The sequence below is a fragment of the Dermacentor variabilis genome, chromosome 4 (assembly GCF_050947875.1).
Source record: "Dermacentor variabilis isolate Ectoservices chromosome 4, ASM5094787v1, whole genome shotgun sequence".
Lineage (NCBI taxonomy): Eukaryota > Metazoa > Arthropoda > Arachnida > Ixodida > Ixodidae > Dermacentor > Dermacentor variabilis.
This window is the reverse complement of record NC_134571.1, coordinates 125,766,960-125,789,648: the sequence shown is the minus strand read 5'-3', so window position 1 is coordinate 125,789,648 and position 22,689 is coordinate 125,766,960. Positions and strand designations below refer to the sequence as shown.

The 22,689-nt window shown below is 50.2% G+C and overlaps 1 protein-coding gene across 1 annotated transcript; it reads left to right on the top strand.

Annotated features, from left to right (window-relative positions):
• Positions 1–4,003: 4,003 nt before the first annotated feature.
• Positions 4,004–21,623, top strand: LOC142577930 (uncharacterized). The gene is made up of 2 exons (XM_075687367.1): positions 4,004–4,389; positions 19,944–21,623. Exons 1-2 carry the CDS (start codon positions 4,085–4,087, stop codon positions 21,571–21,573), a joined length of 1,935 nt encoding a protein of 644 aa, XP_075543482.1. The 5' UTR covers positions 4,004–4,084; the 3' UTR covers positions 21,574–21,623.
• The last annotated feature ends 1,066 nt before the right edge of the window (positions 21,624–22,689 follow it).

Below are 22,689 nucleotides of genomic sequence, written 5' to 3'. Positions count from 1 at the left end.
CTATTTCATTTCTAGCCTGCCCATTCGGGGTCCTTCACGTTGACTTTCGGCTATCCCGCTTGAGAAAGAAGGTATTTATTATCCGCATATTTTTCTCTTCTACAAACTCTACTAATAACTCTCCCCTGCTATTCCTAGAGCCTATGCCATATTCCCCCCTGACTTGTCTCCAGCGTGCTTCTTGCCTACCTTGGCATTGAAGTCGCCCATCAGTATACTGTATTATGTTTTGACTTTACCCATCGCCGATTCCCCGTCTTCATAGAAGCTTTCGACTTCCTGGTCATCATGACTGGATGTAGGGGCGTAGACCTGTACGACCTTCAATTTGTACCTTTTATTAAATTTCACAACAAACCTGTCACCCTCTCGCTAATGCTATAGAATGCCTGTATGTTACCAGCTATATGCTTATTAATCAGGAATCCGACTCCTAGTTCTCGTCTCTCCGCTAAGCCCCGGTAGCACAGGACGGGCCCGCTTTTGAGCACTGTATATGCTTCTTTCATCCTCCTAACTTCACTGAGCCCTATTATATCCCATTTACTTCTCTCTAATTCCATCGATGGCACTGCTAGACTCGCCTCACTAGATGACGTTCTAACGTTAAACGTTGCCAGGTTCAGATTCCAATGGCGGCCTGTCCGGAGCCAGGGTTTCTTAGCATTGTACTGTATAGGATGAAAGTAAACCACAATCCGCACTCAACCCACCGTGGTTACTCAGTGGCTATGGTGTTGGGCTGCTGAGCACAAGGTCGCGGGATCGAATCCCGGCCACGGCGGCCGCATTTCGATGGGGGCGAAATGCGAAAACACCCGTGTGCTTAGATTTAGGTGCACGTTAAAGAACCCCAGGTGGTCAAAATTTCCGGAGTCCTCCACTACGGCGTACCTCATAATCAGAAAGTGGTTTTGGCACGTAAAACCCCAAATATTATTATTATTATTATTAATCCGCACTCATTGCACGGTACACGGGCGCTTCACAGCTAAAGCTGTTAACCTCTAGTTGGTCGGGATTTTTCGTGGCGGCGTGCTCACACAAAAATGTCGACCGATCCCGGAGACAGTGCAAAGGAGCGGGACGCCGCTTGGATAAGCACCACAGTGTGCTGCTTCTCCAAGAGGCATCACATGACTTCATCAGATGACATCATCACTTGATGATGACGTCATGGCGTGTCGTAACGTTTGTCGTGACGATGTTAACACGGAATGACGTAATCACGCTTCCTCATCATGTCAAACATGAAGTCACCACTCGGTCACGTGGGTTTTGGTACCATCGGACGTTAACGCCGGATTTTTCGCTTCCTGGGCCATACAATGCTTTCGCATTTATGACAAATACCCCCCTCGGTAGTTGTAGTGGCGGTTTTCCACAGTTTCGCTGGCCATCCACTTTCGCAGGTCTGTGATGGCGAGTCAATTTTCTTTTGTTGTTTACCTTTCGCCCCGTAGAAATGCGGCCGCCGCGGCCGGGATTCAATTCCGCGACCTCGAGCTTAGCAGCGCAGAGCTAAGCTACCAAGCAACCACGGCGGGTACTAGTGGTTCTGCTAAGTTGCTTTATGTATGCACCGGTCACAGCGAAGGGGACGGTAAACGCCAAGCTAACATTATTTAACATTTCACTGGGTGCTATCTAACGCTGGCGGTTTCTCGTCGGTGTCGTAACGTGCACCGTCCAAGTGCAACACATGCAGCGCCACTGGTGACGCTCCACATCACGCCGCAATTGTGAGTCGTCTGGTAGCTGCTGTCAGGCAACTGTTCCTTCTGCCCAGCAGAAGTTGCTTACGGGTACTGCGTCGCGAAAACATGTCGCACCCGAGTAGTACTAGTAAAGAGTTCAAGCGCAGCCTTGCCATCGCTGTCGATGTTTCGCTCTTCATGTGGAACTACGGGATATTTTATGAAAACAACTCGACTCGACTCGACTAGCTTGTGAACGACTATTGGAACGTCTCTAAGTAAATTTGGCCTGGACTAACAGTTCCGATTCACCTTTTGTTTGGAACAAGAAATCAGGGTCATAGTAACAGTGATATTTGCCCAACCACATTGGATATCTTTATCCATTCTATCTGCTCTGTTGAATTTCCATCTGTTTTTTTTTTTTTGTGTGTGTGTGATTTTCAGTTAAAGCTCGGTAATTCATTTTCTATATGTCAGAATGCTTACATGTAAGTTGAAATTTAGTGCCATTCCACATTGTGAAGACGTACGGACAGCGAAGCTGCTTAGCTCACGACGCATGCGTGACCCAGAATATTGAACAATATTGCGAACGTGTTTATTGTCCGAATCTGTGGTCATCGTGGCGGTATAGGTAGTACACGCATTCGCGTAGCATCCATGTTAATAAATGTGTCCGTCGCGTAAGCTAATGAATGGCTAGTACCCCCTTAAGCAATAACTCGTACCCCGTAAACGCGGTCTCCCCATTACGACGACAGAAAAGATGAAATTCTACGCTGGAATTATGAGCGGCAACGGAGCCAGCTGTCGACGACGACGACGACGACGACGAACGCGCGAGCAGTGGCACGACCACGTTTGCGCTGTTGGCGTCCACAATTTATTTAGCAGTCCTTTTCGAGAAAGTAGTTCAAAACATTTCTTTTTTCAAAAACATTTGTTGATACCGTTGGGCCTTGGACCTCTTTGGGTCCCACACGTGACAGGTCCCCGGGCCCACAGGGGTACGTGCCATTGAGTTTGGACCCTTTCTGCACAAGCGCGAGGACCGGCCCACATGATGATTTGTTTTCGTGAACATCTCGGACACATTCTTTTTTTTTTTTCAGATCATAGCCATAAACAGCTTCGCTGTAACATTTCTTAGAGAGCTTATTTTTCGACATGTACTGGAACCTTATTTCCCTGTTACCGTTTTTAATAATCCATCCCACAGTTGGCCATTCCACCGTTGCGGGTAGGAGTCAGTTGTTTCGACCAAGAACAAGAACATGGGAGACCTCTACTCTTTCTTTTACTTCATGTATAATCACTACTTTTAATTTATAAAATTTCTTTTCGTTTACGCAGGGCTGACTACTTTATTGCAAGCTATTCAATTTGATTCACGAGCGCTTTAATTTCTTCTCTAACATATATTTCTTAAGCATAATACCACCCGGTTCATATCCTATCCCCCACAGCGGCGTTGTGCCATTGGTAACGCAATCATCACCATCATTAAGAGCGACAGCTCGTGCCTCTTGCTGGTGCCTTCATCGAACGACGGATCGCTGGATTCTCTAACCTGTGAAGTATTGGTCAACTATCGACAGCATTTCTTGTTATTATTCGCTTCATTAGCAATTTCCCCATATATTTTCCAGATGGAGGATAATTTTAGCCTTCTTCTGTTAATCAGCCGTGCTTGTTTTCTGTCTCTTCCCCTGGCATCAGAGTTCGTCCGAGGCTTTCGCGCTATGATTTTAGTGAGAGTGCCGGCGGTGTACTCGCGACGTTTCGCACTAGTCGCGTTGTGCGCATGCCCACTGTACTTATCTGCAGACCCCTAATATAATAAGGAAATCTTCAAGTCACTTAATCCCTCAGTTCCTGCCAAGTGCTTGTCTTCAGTACACCTAAGCAACCGCACATTGCCCTTTCTTTTTCTTTGTTTTTGTTCCCCTTAAACAAACGGAGAACTGATAAATCAGCGCGAAAGACATGGAAGAAAACGTGAGGCCCGCACAGGCGTTGACTCGGTTGTTATTGATGTCGAGCCAATTTGCCCGAGCTCCGAAATAACTTGTTCTTGGGCAAATTGGTTGATATCTGGTGACACCATTCTAACGCAAATAAAACACAGAGTAGACCAGACATCACGGGTGCATCATATCGAGAATGCGTAATGTTCGGTCTTCTGTTCTTTGTTTCATCTGGGCGACGATGTCTCCAGCAACTACACGCCAGCTTCCATGATGGTGAAGGGATGAAGAGACCTTGATAGGCGTATCTCAAAGTGTCACTTATGTATCCACGGCGACACGAAGCTCATTTCTGTCTCTTCGCAAAGTCTCTGCAGGCGGATGTCACTCCTGCGATTCCTGGCACAACGCTAGAAGATGAGCGCCATGGCGATCACACCCTTGCTGCGCTTGTTGCGGCGCCAGTGCCGGCTGGTGCCGGCCCTCAGCGCGCTTCTTCTGTGCAGCGCAGGCTACTGCCTGTGGACTTTCCTGTCACCTTCAGCAGGTTGGCGTTCGCCTGGCGACCGATGGGAGCGGCCAGTTCCGATAGGTCATCGCATTCAGACCACGGGATGCACCCTGCCCCGGTTCGATCCATTCGACCCGACCGTCATGCCTTTCATCCGGCGTCGCTCCGAGCCCTTCAAGTGCCCCGGAAAGCCCAACTTCCTCACCATCAGGTGGAGCAGCCCCACATATTTAGCGAGGGAAAGAATATTGGGGGAAATTCAACTAGCGCGAGTGCATGCTTTGCCATAGTGGCATGGTGTGGTACGATTACCGTACTTTGGCCTGGCATCGGTGTGTGTCTGGCCTCGGTTTATACGATGACCTCAGTAAAAGGAAATTAACGAAAATTATTCCCCTTCGAGGAATCAATCCCTCCCAGGCTTACAGCGTGATAAGCGAGTCACTATATCCTCCTCAAAACGCAGCGCGCGCTCACACGCACGCACACACACACACACACACACACACACACACACACACACACACACACACACACACACACACACACACACACACACACACACACACACACACACACACACACACACACACACACACACACACACACACACACACACACACAGACACACACACACGCGCGCGCACGCACGCACGCACGCACGCACGCACAAACACACACACACACACACACACACGCACACACACACACACACACACACACGCACACACGCACGCACGCACGCCCACACACAAACACACACACACACACACACACACACACACACACACGCACGCACGCACGCACGCACGCACACTGTCTGTGTGTACGCTTGTTGTGTTCGTGCATGTGTGCACGCGTGTGTGTGTTGAGCACGTTCACGGGGATTCATGCTACTGACAGGTTCTGATTCGCCTGCAAACGCGGAAACGAAGTCGCGGGTTGAGTTGCCGGACTCGGTGGCCGCATGTCGATGGCGTCAAATCCAAACACGATCGTGTACTTTCAGATTCATCTGCGTGCGTGATCCACAGGTGAAGTTTGAAGCATTTGTTTAATCAGATACGGCATTAAATTTGTGCTATATATACTTTACTTAGGCAAGCACTCCAGGGACTTGTTGTCGGCTTATGTGGTTTTGGAATTCTGCTAACGCGAGGTCATGGGTTCAATTCGTGGCCACAGCGGTCGCATTTCAATGTCGGGAAAATACGAAACACTCAGGTGTGTCGAATTGGTCCAGGCTAAAGGAGTACAGGTGGTCAAAAGTAATCCGCTGTTCTCCAGTGTGACTTCCTCACAGACCCAGTGGAACGTTGATTAGAGCACACGGATCAATGACGGGTTCGGTAATGTTAAGTCGTTGTCTTAGCTTTGCAAGAGAGGGACTAAAGCTATTCGGTTTATTAAACGTATGATATGCGCCGGAGGGCATGTGTTGGTTGCAGTACGTTTGTTTCGTTGCACAACTCCGTCGAGAACAGAGCCGTTAACCAGCGCGCATGTAGCGCTTCTGTAGGTTGCTGTAAATATTAGCCAATTCGTAATATTTGTGTTGCCTCCAGCGTAACAAGTGCTGCCGTGGAAAACGACGACCTCTCTCCCCTCCCGCCGCCTGAGTCCTCTCCCACCGCGGTGAGTGGAGGAAAGGATGGCGGAAGGAGAGGAGGACTGTTTCCCGAATGCTTTACTACAGCATCAAAACCAGACTTGTACGCGTTACTGAAAAACACAAACGAAAACAAAGTAAACGATTACGCTAATATTGTGATAGCAATTGTATGGGCACGCCAAGCGAATTTTTGCAGGTCGTCGTGGACGTCGCTGTGAGGTTCCGTATATATGTTTAGGTATGTGTATGCTATATGCTGTGCCATGATGTATGACATGCGGTGTATGCGGGTTATATTGCCACAGCATTATATTACTAATGTTGTTCGTACAAGGTCTTACGTTCTTGACAAAATTATTCCCAAGAATTTTGATAATGGTAGCCCGCAAGCAAATGTCATAAAACAAAACACCGAGAGACCATTCTTTTTATCTTAAGTCTCCTCAGACTTAAATACTAAAAGTGTCAAACAATAACAGAGCTCTAACTTAAAGATGAAGTAGCTTTAATGGCGCGGCTGTGGACTACCTCCGGGATCGGCCCAGCAAAGAGGTTTGAAACGTACCCGATCTAGAAAAGTGGTGGCAAAGACCCTACGAAAGACGCTGGCTTTAATTATGTCAGAATTCAAACAGAGGACCCCTAGTGCAACAGCTCGTTTTTATTTAGTCACTTCGATTCATACTGCCAGTACAGCTACGAGACTTACACTTCGTGCACGTGCATTACTTGAACGTGTTGCTATTGCATTCATTGCTTCACCCTTACCGTGAAACTTGGATATCTTGTGGTTACTAAAACTTAATCACAAAAAGGAATTACTAATAAAAACACCGATTGCATTTAAGTCACTCCACTCCCGACATTTATCAACATTGCACAAATGCTGGGAATACAACGAGATGTCCTGGCTCTTTCTGTGGACCCTCTGCAGCCCTTTCCACGTTGCTTGTCTCCAGTAACAATTGCTCTTAAAAAGCATCGCTGGTCATTTTTCCCCCTATTTGCTTGTGAAGACATTTACAGCCGCGCAAAGGAGCAAGTTGCATCCGAAGGCGATTCATTGAAAACGATCGGAAGGTGTTGGGTTGCGCTGAACGCGTGTCACAACGCTGGTAGGATGAAGAATGCCGACAGCCGGGCTGCATCCGTACAGCCCCTCCTACGTAGCAGGCCTTTGCACTCTGTTTTATGACGTCACGCTTCTTGTAGCGAAATCACCATTGCCAAGCCTTTTTTTTATATATTATGGGGTTTTACGTGCCATAGCCACTTTCCGATTATGAGGCACGCCGTAGTGGAGGACTACGGAAACTTCCACCACCTGGGGATCTTTGTGCGCACCTAAATCTAAGTACACAGCTGTTTTCGCATTTCGCCCCCATCTAAATGCGGCCGCCGTGGCCGGGATTCGATTCCGCGACATCGTGCTCAGCCATTGTCAAGCCTGGCGTGACGAAAGTGGTGATGCCAGCATCAGCATGGCGCTTCTCGGGAGCGTCAAAATTAGATTTTATGGCAGTCGGGTAACGTAGCACGACGTCACGGATCGAGGTGCCCCGGCCTTGTACTAGCTATAAATAAGGCGTTGAACCATCGCACTTTGGTGGTGCACGAGATGAGTGTGAAGGAAAACCTTCGGCGTGCGTCAGCGCCCAAAGAAGGAATAGAATCCATTTAGCTCGACGTTAATTGCTGGTTCCGCTCAGACCACTGTATGCATCACGGTGTGGTGTGCACACAGCTGCTGAACGAGAACATCAATGTGTGTGTGGCCAATGCGCGGATCAGCAGTCAGAGGCAGAGCGCTGATTTGGCTATGGCAGAGTCGACTTGAGTGGAGCGTGGCTGTGCGTCCACTTGGCTTCGCCGGTTTTGCAGCCAGACAGAAGGTATCTCGAGACGTTTTAAACCTCCAAATGTTAACCTGCTGTGCACGTCAAAATGGTCGTGCATTTAATCATATGGATGGATAGGTAATATAGTAAGAAACTCTATGGTCCACAAGGGTTTCCACAAGCGGGGTGCATGTGCAATACATTCATCTCATAAATACCAAACAAGAACTGATTGCCGCGGTGACATCTGTCAACTGCGTTTGGAGTCCCTGAATGACCCGAAAAATTAGTACAAGAAAGCTACCTTAAGTTATCAATTGCTTGGAATACACTTTTATAAACTTTTATTGTACAACCAGCACTTTATGATGGCTGGGCCTAAGCCTCCCATGAGGGGACGCCGAGGGCTTGCTCGCCGCCGCCTCGCGGGCGTGCTGGGTCGCCCAGGTTAGGTCGTCGAGGACGGAGCTCCGCAGAGCCTCATGCATCCTAGGCACGTGATCCTAGGCGAGAGGGTCATGGTGTTAGTGTGCGTGTGCTGTGCTGGGCACTCCCACAGCATATGCGGAAGCGTAGCCGGGTGAATGCCACAGCACCGGCAGTCGGGGGTAGTGTAAACGTCTGGGAATATAAGGTGGAGGCGGGCGGGTGAAGTGTACGTGTTTGTAGCCGGCGCAGGGTGGTGGCTTGCGCCCGGCTGAACTTGGGGTGAGGGGAGAGGAAGGTTTGGCGACTGAGGTAAAAGGCCTTAACGAGATCGTTATAAGTGGTCAGATTGTCCCTGGTGTCCAACTCGTCTCCAGTGACTCCGGCGCGGTTGACTAGGCCTCGCGCAATGAATTGGGTGACCTCGTTGAGATTGGGGAGGTGTGGGCGGACAGGGCCCGCATGGGCCAGGATTCATGTCAGGGAGATCATGCTGTCTTTAGAGTGTGGTGCCTGACAGAGGATGCGAAGAGCTTGGGGAGAAATACGGCCTTTGCTGAAGTTAGTGACGGCTGAGCGAGAGTCACACACGATGGTGTGGCAGGTGGAATCTAGAGTGGCCAGGGCGATGGCTCCTTCTTCAGCCGTCTCGGCAGTAGAGGGTAGTGACGCTGGCGGCGTGGTGTAAGACTCCATTGCGTGTGGCGACGGCCACAAATAGTGTCCCATGCGAATATTGGGCTGCATCAACAGATGTAACTACAGGTACGAGTGCAAGGGCTTTTATGGTTGCTCCTGCCCGAGCCTGGCACCGGGCCCTGTTATATTCGGGGTGCATGTTTCTAGGGATAGGGTCTGTGTAGATCTAGCTACGGGTTTCGGTTGGGATCGGTTGTTCGGGGCTCTGTTGCTGATGGTAGGTGAAGCCAAGCGTGGATAGAATAAAGAGTCCCGTTTCAGTAAGGGTGAGCCGTTCAAGCTGAGAGCGTTGTTGGGCTTCAATGGGTTCGGCAGAGGCGTTGTTAACTCTCAGTTCGTTGAAGAGTTCAGTGCTGGTGTAAAAGTTAGACATGAACAAAATTTTTTCTATCTTTTGTGACATCGGTGACATGTGAATACAGGTACATACAGGTACATACAGGTACATGATACAGGTATGTCGAAGCAGCAGTCGTCCGGGTACTTAATTGTTGGTGCCACAGAAAGCCCTGAAGAAACAACTTAGCAGAAAATGCACTTGCAACTTGAGCTACAAGTATGATTGTGAAACATGTTCCGCATGGTACTCACCTGCTCCGAATCCTCCACTGTAGCAGTATTACTAAGCCGACGACCGACGTTCGCGTCGTCTGCTATTGCTGTTGCATTGCCAGCTTGCTTTGGTCACGTATATCCGAATTTTATCTCATTCACATAATATATATATATATATATATATATATATATATATATATATATATATATTCTTATGTGACACTCGGAGTTAGCTTATACATTTATCTTTGAAGGATGGAACTGCTGCATAGACCGAGTGAAATCACAACCCTAATTACACCAGTTTGCTGCCAATAAACATCCGTGTTATACAGCATCGATGTCTCCATGATATAAAAGGCACCGGAATAACGTTTCAGAAGATATACTGGTGCGTAACATGCATACGTGCTTATGTGCAAAAAGATACTACGTACAGTATTACCACACGTTTCTGGTGAACACAAGCTGTCCGCCGTTGAGGGAAGAAATATATACCACTACAAAGAGCCATCGCAGGCTGGTATGTTGCTGAAGTTCGTACACTTTTGTAGGTGAGGATGTGACACCCCTTCGTTCACAACATTCAACAGCAGCTTCATTTGAGCATAAACACATAGCTTTCGCAAGGGCGAATTTTATCGCGACCGTTCGCCTTCTGCATGGTCCAGACTGCCTACTCTCTCTCTCTCTCTCTCTCTCTCGTCATTACCCATTCGAGAAGTTGTCGCGATACAAAACTTTTCAGCCTTTACGCTGAATTTGCTTCAAACAGCTTCAAATTGAAAATGTTTTCGTGTGCGTATTAGTTTCAAGTGTTACGAATAAAATTTACAACACAAAGCCTTAGTTGTCGCTCCGATTACCACTGCCGGCGGTGCGCTGTCGTCGTTTCGATGGTTGGACGCGAAACAGGAAACTTGCCGCAGGCTTGGTATTGCTACGAGAAAAAAGAGGCATTTTCGTACCTAAACTCCTTGGACGGTGTTTTAGCTATACTCCACCTCAGTGGTTACTTGCAGCACTGTGGAAGCTGCGGGACTCCTTAGCCATTATAGGAAGGCCGAATACTCCTCAAGATGTGGTCATGCGCTTCGCGTTGTCCGCTCACCAGCGGATTGGCACAACAAATGTTTTGGCGTTGTAACCATCAGCTGCATTTACATGAATGCAGCAGCGGGGCTTCGCTTCATCTGTGCTCTTTCGCAGCCGTTCTTTGCCGCCTTCTTAGCTAGTAGTTATAGGGAACGCACTTTTAATTGTTCGCCCACGATGCATCGTCTGCTCGGCGTCTGTTTGGCGTTTCTTCGCCACCGTCGCCATGTACGATACTAGAGCGGAGTAATAAGTTAATGATGCCGTGAACAATCAGACTTTTATATCGTTGCGCATCGTGAACGTGTCACTGTTGCTAATGATGTGGCACCCATCTGGTAACTGGAAATCAAATCACTTCTACGGCTCGGCGCTACCTCTATAGTCTTAGCAGCGTCAACACTAATACCTGATCTCAATAACGACATATCATATTTGATGCTTTGCCCTCAGCTTGAGATGAGACTGAGCGATGATACATTTATCATATATTTCTTGCTGCCAAGGCGGAGAGCCAGTGACAAGTGCGAATTCGGATCGAAGCGGGCGGTTCTGGGCTTGAAGGGCGCAGTCATGTTGCTACCTAATCATGGTTAGGATGGCGATTACGGCTACCGGCGGTAACCGCCGGCACCCGGTAGCCGACAGCGACCACCAGTTCGTGGTGTACGACATGCATGCCACGCGTGACTGTAGGCTAATATGTAGCAATCAAAAATTAAACTCAATAATCCCCCCACCCCCATTAATCGGGTAGTTACATCCGAAACAATATTCCGCTGCGCAGGGATATTGCCTGTGCCCACCTCCCACATTCGGCGGGGTTGCAAGTTACTTGTGAGATATAATATAACATAACAGAAGAGAATATAGATACAATAGAAGGGCCCTGTTGTAACATACGAACACATTGCGCACATGATTGTGTTTACTTAATGCCTCGATAGTCGCTTCTTGGTCGTCTATGAAGCGCAGCGCTTGTTGCTGCAGCTGAGAGAAAGGCGTTCCCAGAAAGGCCAATGTATATAGGTGGAAATAATCAACCCTAAGTATTTTTTCCGGCATAACCGTCCGACGTGGTCGTCGAAATCGCGCCATGGCACAGCGTGCGTTCAAATCGTTGGTCATTATCTGGTATACCCCGTGTTGTAATCGCACCGCTGGTGCGATTTGTTGGGAACTCGGCGCTGACGCCCGTTGTTGCACCTGGGTCGCAAGCCCCAAGGGTAGCGTTGGCCTGGCGGCCTGGGGTACAACTGGAAGCATCCGAAGGTCCCGGCAAAGCATGAGTCGACTGGTAACAACAAAACAACTTGTTTATTCTAACATCGCAAAGAGTTGGCGGTCAGGTTGACCGAAGTAGAGAGACGGGAGTGCACGTTACTCAACAGAAGAAATCGGAGCCTCTTTTGGCGTCCGGGGGCAGCTGCTTTTATACTCTCGCAGTTGAGGGCAAGAAGGAACCCCTCTATAGACGAGCACGTGACTGTGCCGCTCGGGCACAATGGGATAAGGTGGCGCCGCGTCGTGTCGGCGCCACTCGGGCACAATGGGAAGAGAAGGTGGAGCAGCCGTCGTGTCGGCGCCGCTCGGACCCCCTCGCTTCACAGTTGTTGGGAGCTCCTCTCCCCGGCTGCTGCGCTTCGACAAGCGTGGGCACCAATATGCACATACACTCACACACGCACATGAAGACACGTGGCATTGGAACATGCCTGGACGCGCTTGGCAGGGAGGCGTAGCGGCGGCGCCGAACGGGCCAAAATGTCTGCCGCTTTGAACGAAGCCCTGGCGTCTGTTGTGTCCTCGCCGGCTTTACCGCGCGTCGTAGGCGAAACGTAACAGACCGCCCCGCCGGGGGAAGGAGATCCCGATGGTCAGGGGACTGCATCCGCTGTCCGGAGGGATGTCGCTCGATGATGCTCATAACCGAAGTCGGGCGTCCCTCGGCGTTTCTTGAGCGTAGCGTACAGAGAAGGCCTCGTTCTCTCGTTCAGGTTCGCACGGGACACTGCAAAGTGACTTCGGGAGAGTTCACATTTTTGTTCTCGTTCCCGGCAAGCGTTAGAACTACGCTGAAACTCAACCGCTCAGTCAGCAAGCACGGCACAACCCTCACTAAGCCCTGCCAGGCTCTTTCCCCTTTTATACCACTGCCTAGTTCCTTACAGTAGTCTAGCAGCACTCAGAACGCGTCCACAAATTGGAAGATTGCACTAGAAAGCATATCATCACTTTGAAACACTAAACAAAAGCAATATGTTAAAAATCCTGCCTCAGGAAGAAAAACATGAGTAACAAACAATTTTGAGGCTGATTCCTACGTTAGGGGCTTCGACTTAAGCCATCGGCGTTACCGTTGAGACTCCCCTTTTTGTAACGCACCTCAAAGGAATATTGTTGCAAAGCGAGGCTCCAGCGCAGGAGGCGGCCATTTTTGGGAGAGATGGTCTGCAGCCATTGGAGAGGGCAGTGATCCGTCTCAATGATAAACCTCGAGCCGGCTAGATAGCATGACAATTTCTGAACGGCCCACACGAGACACGCACACTCTTTCTCGGTGGCGCTGTACGCCTGCTCACGACTGGTCAGCTTACGACTAGCATACAGGACGGGGTGTTCTACTTCTCCATTTTCCCGTTGGCACAGTACAACGCCCATGCCTCGCTCACTAGCATCGCACTGAACTACGAACCCTTTTGTGTAGTCTGGCGATCGTAGCACAGGCTGGCTTGTTAGGGCGCTCTTTAGGGCGCTAAAAGCTCTTTCCTTTGTCTCGTCCCAGACGACTGTTTGCGGCTCTGTCTTTCTTAGAGCATCCGTCAGGGGAGCCGCGATATCAGAGTACCTGGGGATGTACCTCTGATAGTAGCCGGCGACACCTAAGAACGACCGAATATCGGTCTTCGTGCGCGGTTGCGGGAAGTCTCGCACAGCGGCCACCTTTATTTCAGAGGGGCGACGACGACCCTGACCAATCACGTGACCGAGGTAGACAACCTCGGCCTGTGCTAACTGGCACTTAGGAGCCTTGACTGTCAAGCCCGCTTCGCGCAGGCGGGTTAGCACTGCCCGCAAGTGTGCCATATGCTCAGACCAGGATGTGGAGAATATCGCTACGTCGTCTAGATACGGTAAAGCGAATTCTTGCTGTCCCCGCAACACTTTATCCATGAGGCTTGAAAAGCAGTATGGCGCGTTCTTCAAACCAAAACTCAACACTTTAGGACGGAATGTTCCCATTGGTGAAATGAACGCCGCATACCTACTAGCCTCTTCTGTAAGTGGAACCTGCCAATAACCCCTGACAAGATCTAGGGTGGAAATAAACTGAGCGCTACTAACTTTCTCAAGGCGCTCCTCGATGTTAGGGATCGGATAAATTTGATCCTTAGTGATGGAATTAAGCCTGCGGTAGTCGACGCAAGGACGAGGTTCCTTGCCCGGTACCTCAACTAAAATCAAAGGGGAGGTATAATCACTCTCACCTGCCTCAATAACACCGAGCTGTAGCATTTTCTTTACCTCAGCCTCCATAATATCGCTCTGGCGGGGTGACACCCGATATGCCTTGGATCGTACTGGCTCTGGGGAGGTAAGTTCTATGTCATGAGTAAGTACAGAAGTCCTACCAGGCCTCTCAGAGAACAGACCTTGAAACTCTTGTAAGAGCTGGTGTAGTTCGGTTTTCTGCTCAGGCGACAGCGGTGATCCACTGACTAAGTCACTAATGACTTGATCGGTGTCTTCCCTGTTCGTCACTGAGCCTAGTCCTGGAAGCTCGACCGGAAGCTCTTCAGGAACGTTTACCATCATGCACACTACTGCTTCCCTTTGTCTATAAGGTTTGAGCAGATTACAGTGGTAAACTTGCTGTGCTTTCCGCTTTCCTGGCAGACTCACCACGTAGTTAACGTCCGACAGTTTCTGAACAATTCGTGCTGGGCCCTCCCACTGCACGTCTAGTTTGTTGTTTAGCGATGTGCGCAATATCATGACCTCATCGCCCACCTCAAAACGACGGGCCCTGGCGGTCCGATCATAATAAACCTTGGCCCTCTGCTGGGCCTTTGCCATTGCTTCACCTGACAACTCCTGTGCCCTTCTTAAGCGTTCGAGGAGCTTAAGCACGTACTCCACCACGACTGGGTTGTCGCCCCTGCCTTCCCACGATTCTCGAAGTATGCGAAGCGGAGACCAAAGCGAGCGACCTTACACCAGCTCAGCTGGCGAAAACCCCGTAGCCGCATGCGGCGCGGTCCGTAATGCAAACATCACCCCAGGCAGACGCAGCTCCCAGTCAGTTTGATGTTCAAAACACAATGCTCTCAACACGCGCTTCATGACGGAGTGGAGCTTCTCAACGGAGTTCCACTGTGGGTGGTACACTGAGCTGTGTAACAGCTTTACCCCACACCTTTCGAGAAAAGTTGTCGTCAAAGCGCTAGTAAACACTGTGCCCTGATCTGATTGGATTTCCGCAGGAAAACCAACTCGCGCAAATATGGACAGTAGTGCATTGACTATCTCAACTGAGCTGAGTTCTTTAAGCGGCACTGCTTCAGGGAACTTTGTCGCTGGGCAGATCACAGTCAAAATGTGTCTATACCCCGTGGCTGTTACCGGCAGAGGTCCCACTGTATCAATAACGAGCCGTCTAAAAGGCTCCGTAATGATAGGTACCAATTTCAACGGCGCCCTCGATTTGTCCCCTGGTTTGCCCACCCGCTGACAAGTGTCACATGTCCTCACGAAATGGTCTGCGTCCCGAAAACACCCTGGCCAATAGTACTCTTGCAAGAGACGGTCCTTAGTTTTCTTAACTCCTAGGTGTCCGGACCACGAACCCCCGTGCGACAAGCGCAACAGATCCTGACGATAGCATTGAGGCACGATCAGCTGATCGAACTCCACTCCTCTGCGGTCTAGATACTTCCGGTACAGGACTCCACCTCTTTCCACAAAACGCGCATTTTTCCTGGCGATACCTTCCTTGACAATGCAGCGTATGTTTTCTAGGCTGCCATCCTTTTTTTGCTCGGCTATCAAAGCCGACCGGCTGACTTTTAGCAACCTATTAAGTCCATCTGACGTAGGCGCGATGAGCAAATCTGCAGATAGCTCTTCTAACTTTCCCGCATCGGGAATTTCCTCTCCAGTATCTGGTGCCTTTAACGTTACAGACTCAATTTTATTCAGTTCGGGCGTGCTCTGAATATCGGCTTGCTGCGCCTCTGACCCTTTTTCATTGTTTGATAACGTCGGCCCCGCAACTACCGCCTTTGCAGCGAGCTCCCGAACCTTCGATCTGGTTAATGCCTGAACGCTAGCCTCACCAAACAAAAGCCCCTTCTCGCGCAGGAGGTGATCGGACCTGTTTGAAAATAGGTACGGATACTGGGGGGGGGGGGGGGGGGCAGCATAGATGACACTGCCGCCTCCGTCTCAAGCGCTCCGAAAGGTCCTTCAATAAGCACTTTTGCTACGGGCAGACACACAGTATGAGCTTCCACGGCTTGCTTGATCCATGCGCACTCGCCCGTGAACATATCGGGTTCTACGTAGGACGGGTGAACTACATCCATCGTAGCTGCGGAATGGCGAAGCACTCGGCACTCTTTCCCGTTCACGAGGAGGTCTCGCATGTATGGCTCGAGAAGCTTCATGTTCTCGTCAGTGCTGCATAATGACAAAAACACAACTTTTGTTTGTGTTTCCGGACACTGCGCCGAAAAGTGACCCGGCTTCTGGCACGTATAACAAACGCGCGCTTGCCTCGTCTCGAACCGCTTTCTGCGTTCGGCTTCGGCTGCCGCCGTCTCCTTAGGTTCGGTCGCACTGCTTTCACTCGCATCCGCACTACGTGTGTTCCCCTTTGCTCTCATGGGTGTGAACTTCGGCCTCTCAAACTTCGAGCCAAATTCACCCTTTTGACCGTCCTTAGCTCCGCGAGCCCGACGCGTCACAAACTCCTCGGCTAGCTCAGCGGCTTTAGCCACCGTACAAACGTCTGGCCTATCCAAGACCCAGTACCGCACGTTCTCAGGTAACCGACTATAAAACTGTTCTAGCCCGAAACACTGCAGAACTTTATCGTGGTCACCAAACGCTTTCTCTTCTTTGAGCCACTCCTGCATGTTTGACATAAGCCTGTACGCAAACTCCGTATATGACTCACTTTTGCCTTTCTCATTTTCCCGAAACTTCCGACGGAAAGCCTCCGCTGACAGCCTGTACTTTTTTAGCAGACTCGATTTCACTTTGTCGAAATCCTCTGCCTCCTCTCTATCCAAGCGAGCGACTACGTCGGCCGCGTCGCCGGGTAACAAAGTGAGCAAGCGCTGTGGCCACGTTTCCCGAGAGAACCCCTGCTTCTCGCACGTTCGCTCAAAGTTAACCAGGAACAAACCAATGTCCTCTCCAAGCTTAAACGGCCGCATCAGGTCAGTCATTTTGAACAATACGCGTTCTCCTGCACCGTGTGCCTGACTTCCATTACGAGCGCGTTCCATCTCTACCTCGAGACGCTTCATTTCCAAAGCGTGTTGACGGTCGCGCTCTTGTTGCTCTCGCTCTTTCTGTTCTTTACGTTCACGCTCATCTTTTTCTTTTTGCTCTTTAAGTTCGCGCTCTTCTTTTTCTTTTTGCTCTTTAAGTTCGCGCTCCTGTCTTTTTGCAGTCTCCCTCTCCTCAATGGTCTCAAGGCATTCCGACAGCTCGTCATCCTCAGCTTCTAACTCAAGAATAGCCCTTAGCAGTTCTGGTTTTCTGAGTTTGCCTGAGACATCCAGACCCAACTCTCTTGCAAGTTCCAGCAATTTCGGTTTGCGCAACGACTTCAAATCCATGGCTGCTCTGAATGCTGCTTTCTCTACTGCCTATTATTGTCTTGCCGCAAACTAACCCGGCAGCAACGACAACCACAATTACCAGCTCTGTTTCTGACACTAACAAAAGCCTGGCAAAGCTCAGAAGAAGAAAGTCCCGCACTCACCAAACCTCGCAGCCAAGAATTCAGCGCAGTCGTTCCGCTGCAGGCAACGAGTCATCACACAGGGCTCGTTGCACTGCTCCCGGATCGTCGTTGTGCTGCTCAGCATACAGTCAACTGCATCTCTTCGCTGCTGGCCTCCGTTGTCGCGATCTCACCGCTGGCAGACAGTTGTTGTAATCGCACCGCTGGTGCGATTTGTTGGGAACTCGGCGCTGACGCCCGTTGTTGCACCTGGGTCGCAAGCCCCAAGGGTAGCGTTGGCCTGGCGGCCTGGGGTACAACTGGAAGCATCCGAAGGTCCCGGCAAAGCATGAGTCGACTGGTAACAACAAAACAACTTGTTTATTCTAACATCGCAAAGAGTTGGCGGTCAGGTTGACCGAAGTAGAGAGACGGGAGTGCACGTTACTCAACAGAAGAAATCGGAGCCTCTTTTGGCGTCCGGGGGCAGCTGCTTTTATACTCTCGCAGTTGAGGGCAAGAAGGAACCCCTCTATAGACGAGCACGTGACTGTGCCGCTCGGGCACAATGGGATAAGGTGGCGCAGCGTCGTGTCGGCGCCACTCGGGCACAATGGGAAGAGAAGGTGGAGCAGCCGTCGTGTCGGCGCCGCTCGGACCCCCTTGCTTCACAGTTGTTGGGAGCTCCTCTCCCCGGCTGCCGCGCTTCGACAAGCGTGGGCACAATGGGAAGAGAAGGTGGAGCAGCCGTCATGTCGGCGCCGCTCGGACCCCCTCGCTTCACAGTTGTTGGGAGCTCCTCTCCCCGGCTGCCGCGCTTCGACAAGCGTGGGCACCAATATGCACATACACTCACACACGCACATGAAGACACGTGGCATTGGAACATGCCTGGACGCGCTTGGCAGGGAGGCGTAGCGGCGGCGCCGAACGGGCCAAAATGTCTGCCGCTTTGAACGAAGCCCTGGCGTCTGTTGTATCCTCGCCGGCTTTACCGCGCGTCGTAGGCGAAACGTAACACCCGTTAAGTCGAGGCGCTGGTCGAAAAAGCAAATGGCGAGTTGCGGGCTCTGACTGTCTAAGTATGCGCATTCGCGAGGCGTCTGCGTGGCGAGAACGTAGGCGTTCTACTGAGTCGCCTTTCTCGTCAGTAGAGAAACTGGTTATATCTAATTGGCTACTCACAAAGATGATTGAGTTCCAGTGGGCGTTGCTGAGTTAAAATAAGTACAGCTCCATTACAAAACTAGAAATAACGTATTTGATCACAGACAATTAATTACATGTTACGCACAACTCTGATTTAAACCTTCAGAGGGACGAACGCTTTCGCGCGACACCGCGCGCGCGCGAGCCGAAACGGTTGTAGTAGTTGGCGTTCGACGATCAATACGCTCCTCAATCCTTTGTGCAAATGCATACGAGCCCTTTGCGTCACCTTCTTATTCGTGGTTCCGATCACCGGCCACAACCACCGACCAACACAAACACGGGTCGATCGATGAGCCAAAGAAAGCGTTTCTCTTTAGAAAAAATCGGCGCATCCACGCATATAGAGGGAATCGGTGTCAAGCGAAGCTTTCTCTCTTCCAGGTTTACGCAAATGTTACGCGAATGAGTATACTTATGTGGTGCTAACGGAGCAGACGCAATGTTTATGTAAACCTTACACGATGACGCAAGTGTAGCATATAATTATTGGAGGCAACACACGTGCACGCTTTTATTTTGCGCTGCCACGTCCCTATGCCATTCTTTAGGAGACTCTGCCGGTTGCGTATTGTCAGTATAGTGTCATTGATTCTAATCACCGAAGTGAGTCCAACCAAAGCACCATGTCACATGCTTACACAGGTGTCGTATCATGGATGAACTGACAGTATGGACAAGATGGAGCCTATACTAACTCGTGCCTCGCATCTTGTCGAGCCTTTTGTATTGTTTTGATGTTGTGAGAGGCGGCGCTTGCGTCAAAAAAGAAAGCGAGACGTAGCAAGAAACGTTGAAAGTCTTGAACCCTCTGGTAAAAACGTTCGGCCAATCGCTCCGCTAGTTCTCGGCGTGGGCAGTGGTTAGTGGCAAGAGCGACAAGTGACGAGACTCATACCAAACACACCTTTCAAAGTTGGTAAGCACCCGTATACCGACTTTGTTAGGTCGACGTTAACGACTCCAGTGCACAAGAAAAGCGTAGTCTTGTCGCGGCCGTCGTCGAAGCCAAGGATCACTGCCACGATATGTGTACTGAATGATGCGCAGAGTAGGAAACGATCTGTAATTTTTGGGGCAGAACATATAGGTGTAACGACATAGTTATGGTTAGTTGGGAAGCACAGCATATAATAAAAAAGTGCATTGTTTATTTACCGTCATTGTCGAAGCCTCCTGCTTACATGTTCAAAGGCACTAAATACCATAAATTCTTGTTCTTATCATGAAACACACAAAATTGTGATCAGCAATGGATGAACAAGGACTGTCGCTGTAGGACAGCAACGTTCACTGTACAACCATTGATTACTTGGAGCCTTCATATTTTTGCGAAATTCTGTCTCGTCATGACGCACAAATTTTGTATATTCCAGGAATGGTTTCCCGGCGATACTTCCGCATAACTTGAAGGAGCACGGTGTGCTTCCTGAGGACCTCGACTGCTTCTACAAGGAAATTTATCGAAACGAATCTTTAGTGGTCCCAGACAGACATTATGTGTATGGACGCCGGACGAGATTGTTGTTCGATAGGGCGCTGAGAGAGGAGTTTGTATTCGTAGAGTGTGTCACAAAGAAGTCCCCGGAGAGGCCGTTTTACAACCAGTTTCTTCTTAACCCGCTCCTGCGAAATGACGTGGAGAAGCGGTGCCGACGTGCGCGCGCAACCACAACCCACAACCTGAGCGTGCTATTGCTTGGTCTCGACGCGGTGTCACACCTGAACTTTGACAGGCACCTTCCGGAGACTGCGAAGTTCGTGCGCGAGAAACTCGGCGCTTTCGAGCTTCATGGATATAACAAAATTGGGGAGAACAGCTACCCGAACATAATGGCCCACCTCACAGGTCTTAAGGATATCGAAGTGGACGAGGCACTGGAAGCCGGATTCTACGACAACCTCAGTCCGCGTTTCATCTGGCGGCGATATTCATCTCACGGATATCGGACTATGATGCTCGAGGAGTGGCCGTTTCCGGGAATATTTAGTCTCTCCGACCGTAAAGGTTTCCGGCGCGCGCCGACTGACTATTATCCGCGACACGTCGTCATGCTCATGGAAGACCTGAAGACGACCGTGGCAGGGGACCCGTCCGTAAGCTGCCTGGGGCCCACAATGCCCTCCGAAGAGCTGCTTGGCTACCTCGCCAACTTCATGAACCTAATGTCGGAGCGGCCTTTCTTCGCCTATGCCTGGTTCGTCGAACTGACGCACGATCGGCTCAACAGCGCAGGGGACGCGGACGAACCTTTCCGGCGACTGCTCGAAGCTCTGCACGCTTCCGGCGCGCTCAACCACACGGTTCTCGTGTTCCTCAGCGACCACGGATTGCGCTTCGGCGACGTGCGCACCACGTACATCGGTAGGCTCGAAGACATCCAGCCGTTCGCGTTCCTCGTCTTTCCGCCGTGGTTCCTAGAGAAGAACCCCGAGGCTGCTCGGAGTCTTCGTGTCAACCAGCGCCGCCTGACGACGCCCTTCGACGTGCACGCGACGCTCGTCGAGCTGCTCGACTATCCCGTCCGCAAGCGACCGCGCACTGCGTACGGACTGAGCTTGTTGCACGAGATTCCGGGCGAGAGGACGTGCAGCGATGCGTCCATTAAGCACAAGTGGTGCTCGTGCAGCGTCCGGGGCGATGCAGCCGTGTCCGGTGCGCTGGCCAGGACTCTGGCTGATCGGATTGCTTCAGACCTCAACGAGAAGCTAGCGCGGTCAACGCGAAAGTGTGCCGAATACGAAGTGCTCCGAGTTATTGACGTGACGTTGCTGCAGGCGACACCGACCGAGCTCGCAATGAACACGAGTCATTACTTGATCGACGTCAGGCTGTCGCCTGGCGATATTGTCGTAGAGGCCACTGTGCGTGTTAGCGCGGACAGCGTGATTGAGGTGAACGATATAAGCCGCTGCAACAGGTACAAGCCCCATACGTACTGCATGTATGGAAGCCCGCTTGAAAAATATTGCTACTGCCGCCGCACTTTCGGTGGTCAGGTTTGATTTCGACCCTGATTACGTAGCCCGTTTGCTATTTACAGGTCATAAATAAAGCTAAAGAGATGGGCAATTTGTATGTTTAGAGCTATTAAGTGTGAAGTTGAACAGTTACAATGTTTAATTACAGCGATGACTTCGTGTCCAGCTTGCCGAAGTACTGAGAAATCGGCACCATTGGATAGCTGGTCTTGGTTCCTATTGCACAATGTGAGTGCTTATTGTGTACCTTGATGCAAAACTTGCGTATGTTGAAAATACACAGCCGAATTCCGCTACAGTGAACGCCTATACAGCGAAATGTAGTGTATAATGATAAGAAGTCTTTCCCGATTGTATAATGAGCGGTGCGATGGGCTACCTTTACAACGACGTGTCCTGTATAACAAATAATTTCGGAGGCCCCAAACACTTCGTTATAAAGGCGTTCAATTTTATGTTAAAATGAAAGCTGCCGCTCTATATTTTTTAAGTTTGCTACAAGTTTTTTCTCTCGTTTGGTTTGCAGCACCGAAATCAACGTTTTCTATGTTGTTACTTTTGTAGCAGTTTCAGTCGCTTTGCCAGTTCATCCGGTTTATCTCCCGGACTTAATCGGTGGAGCTGTCAGCGATGCTATCACGGCTATACTGCCATCTTCGCCGCCATTCAGGACCCCGTTTCCGTTTTCATCGGCATTCCGACATTCCTTTCATTGCTGAGCGCAATTCGCGCAGCTAGCTTTGCAAGGACGTTAAGCAAGTGACTCGCTGCAGAGTTTCTTAAAATTACTAGAGAGAACACTGGCGCTGCAATTGTTCAGCCACCATGAGAATGATGGGTAGTACTTGTATTTGTATGTTCTTCGTGCTTGGGGCTCCAGGCGTTCAGTTCATTAATGCGAAAGCATCAAATGCCCCGTTATGCAAAAGATACGTCGGCGTGGGAGTGACCGAGAGATGGTGCCAAAAAATGGCCGATGCCGCAAGTCCTAAAAACACGTCACAGAAATGATTGAATTGACCCCACATTTCCGATATAGGTTTCTGTAAAGAAAGCAAATTGATAGCTTCAAAAAGAAAAGTTGGTGCATTTTGGTCTGGGTGGAAATCGAGCACGGGTGTCATGGCAGCTCGACGGTTC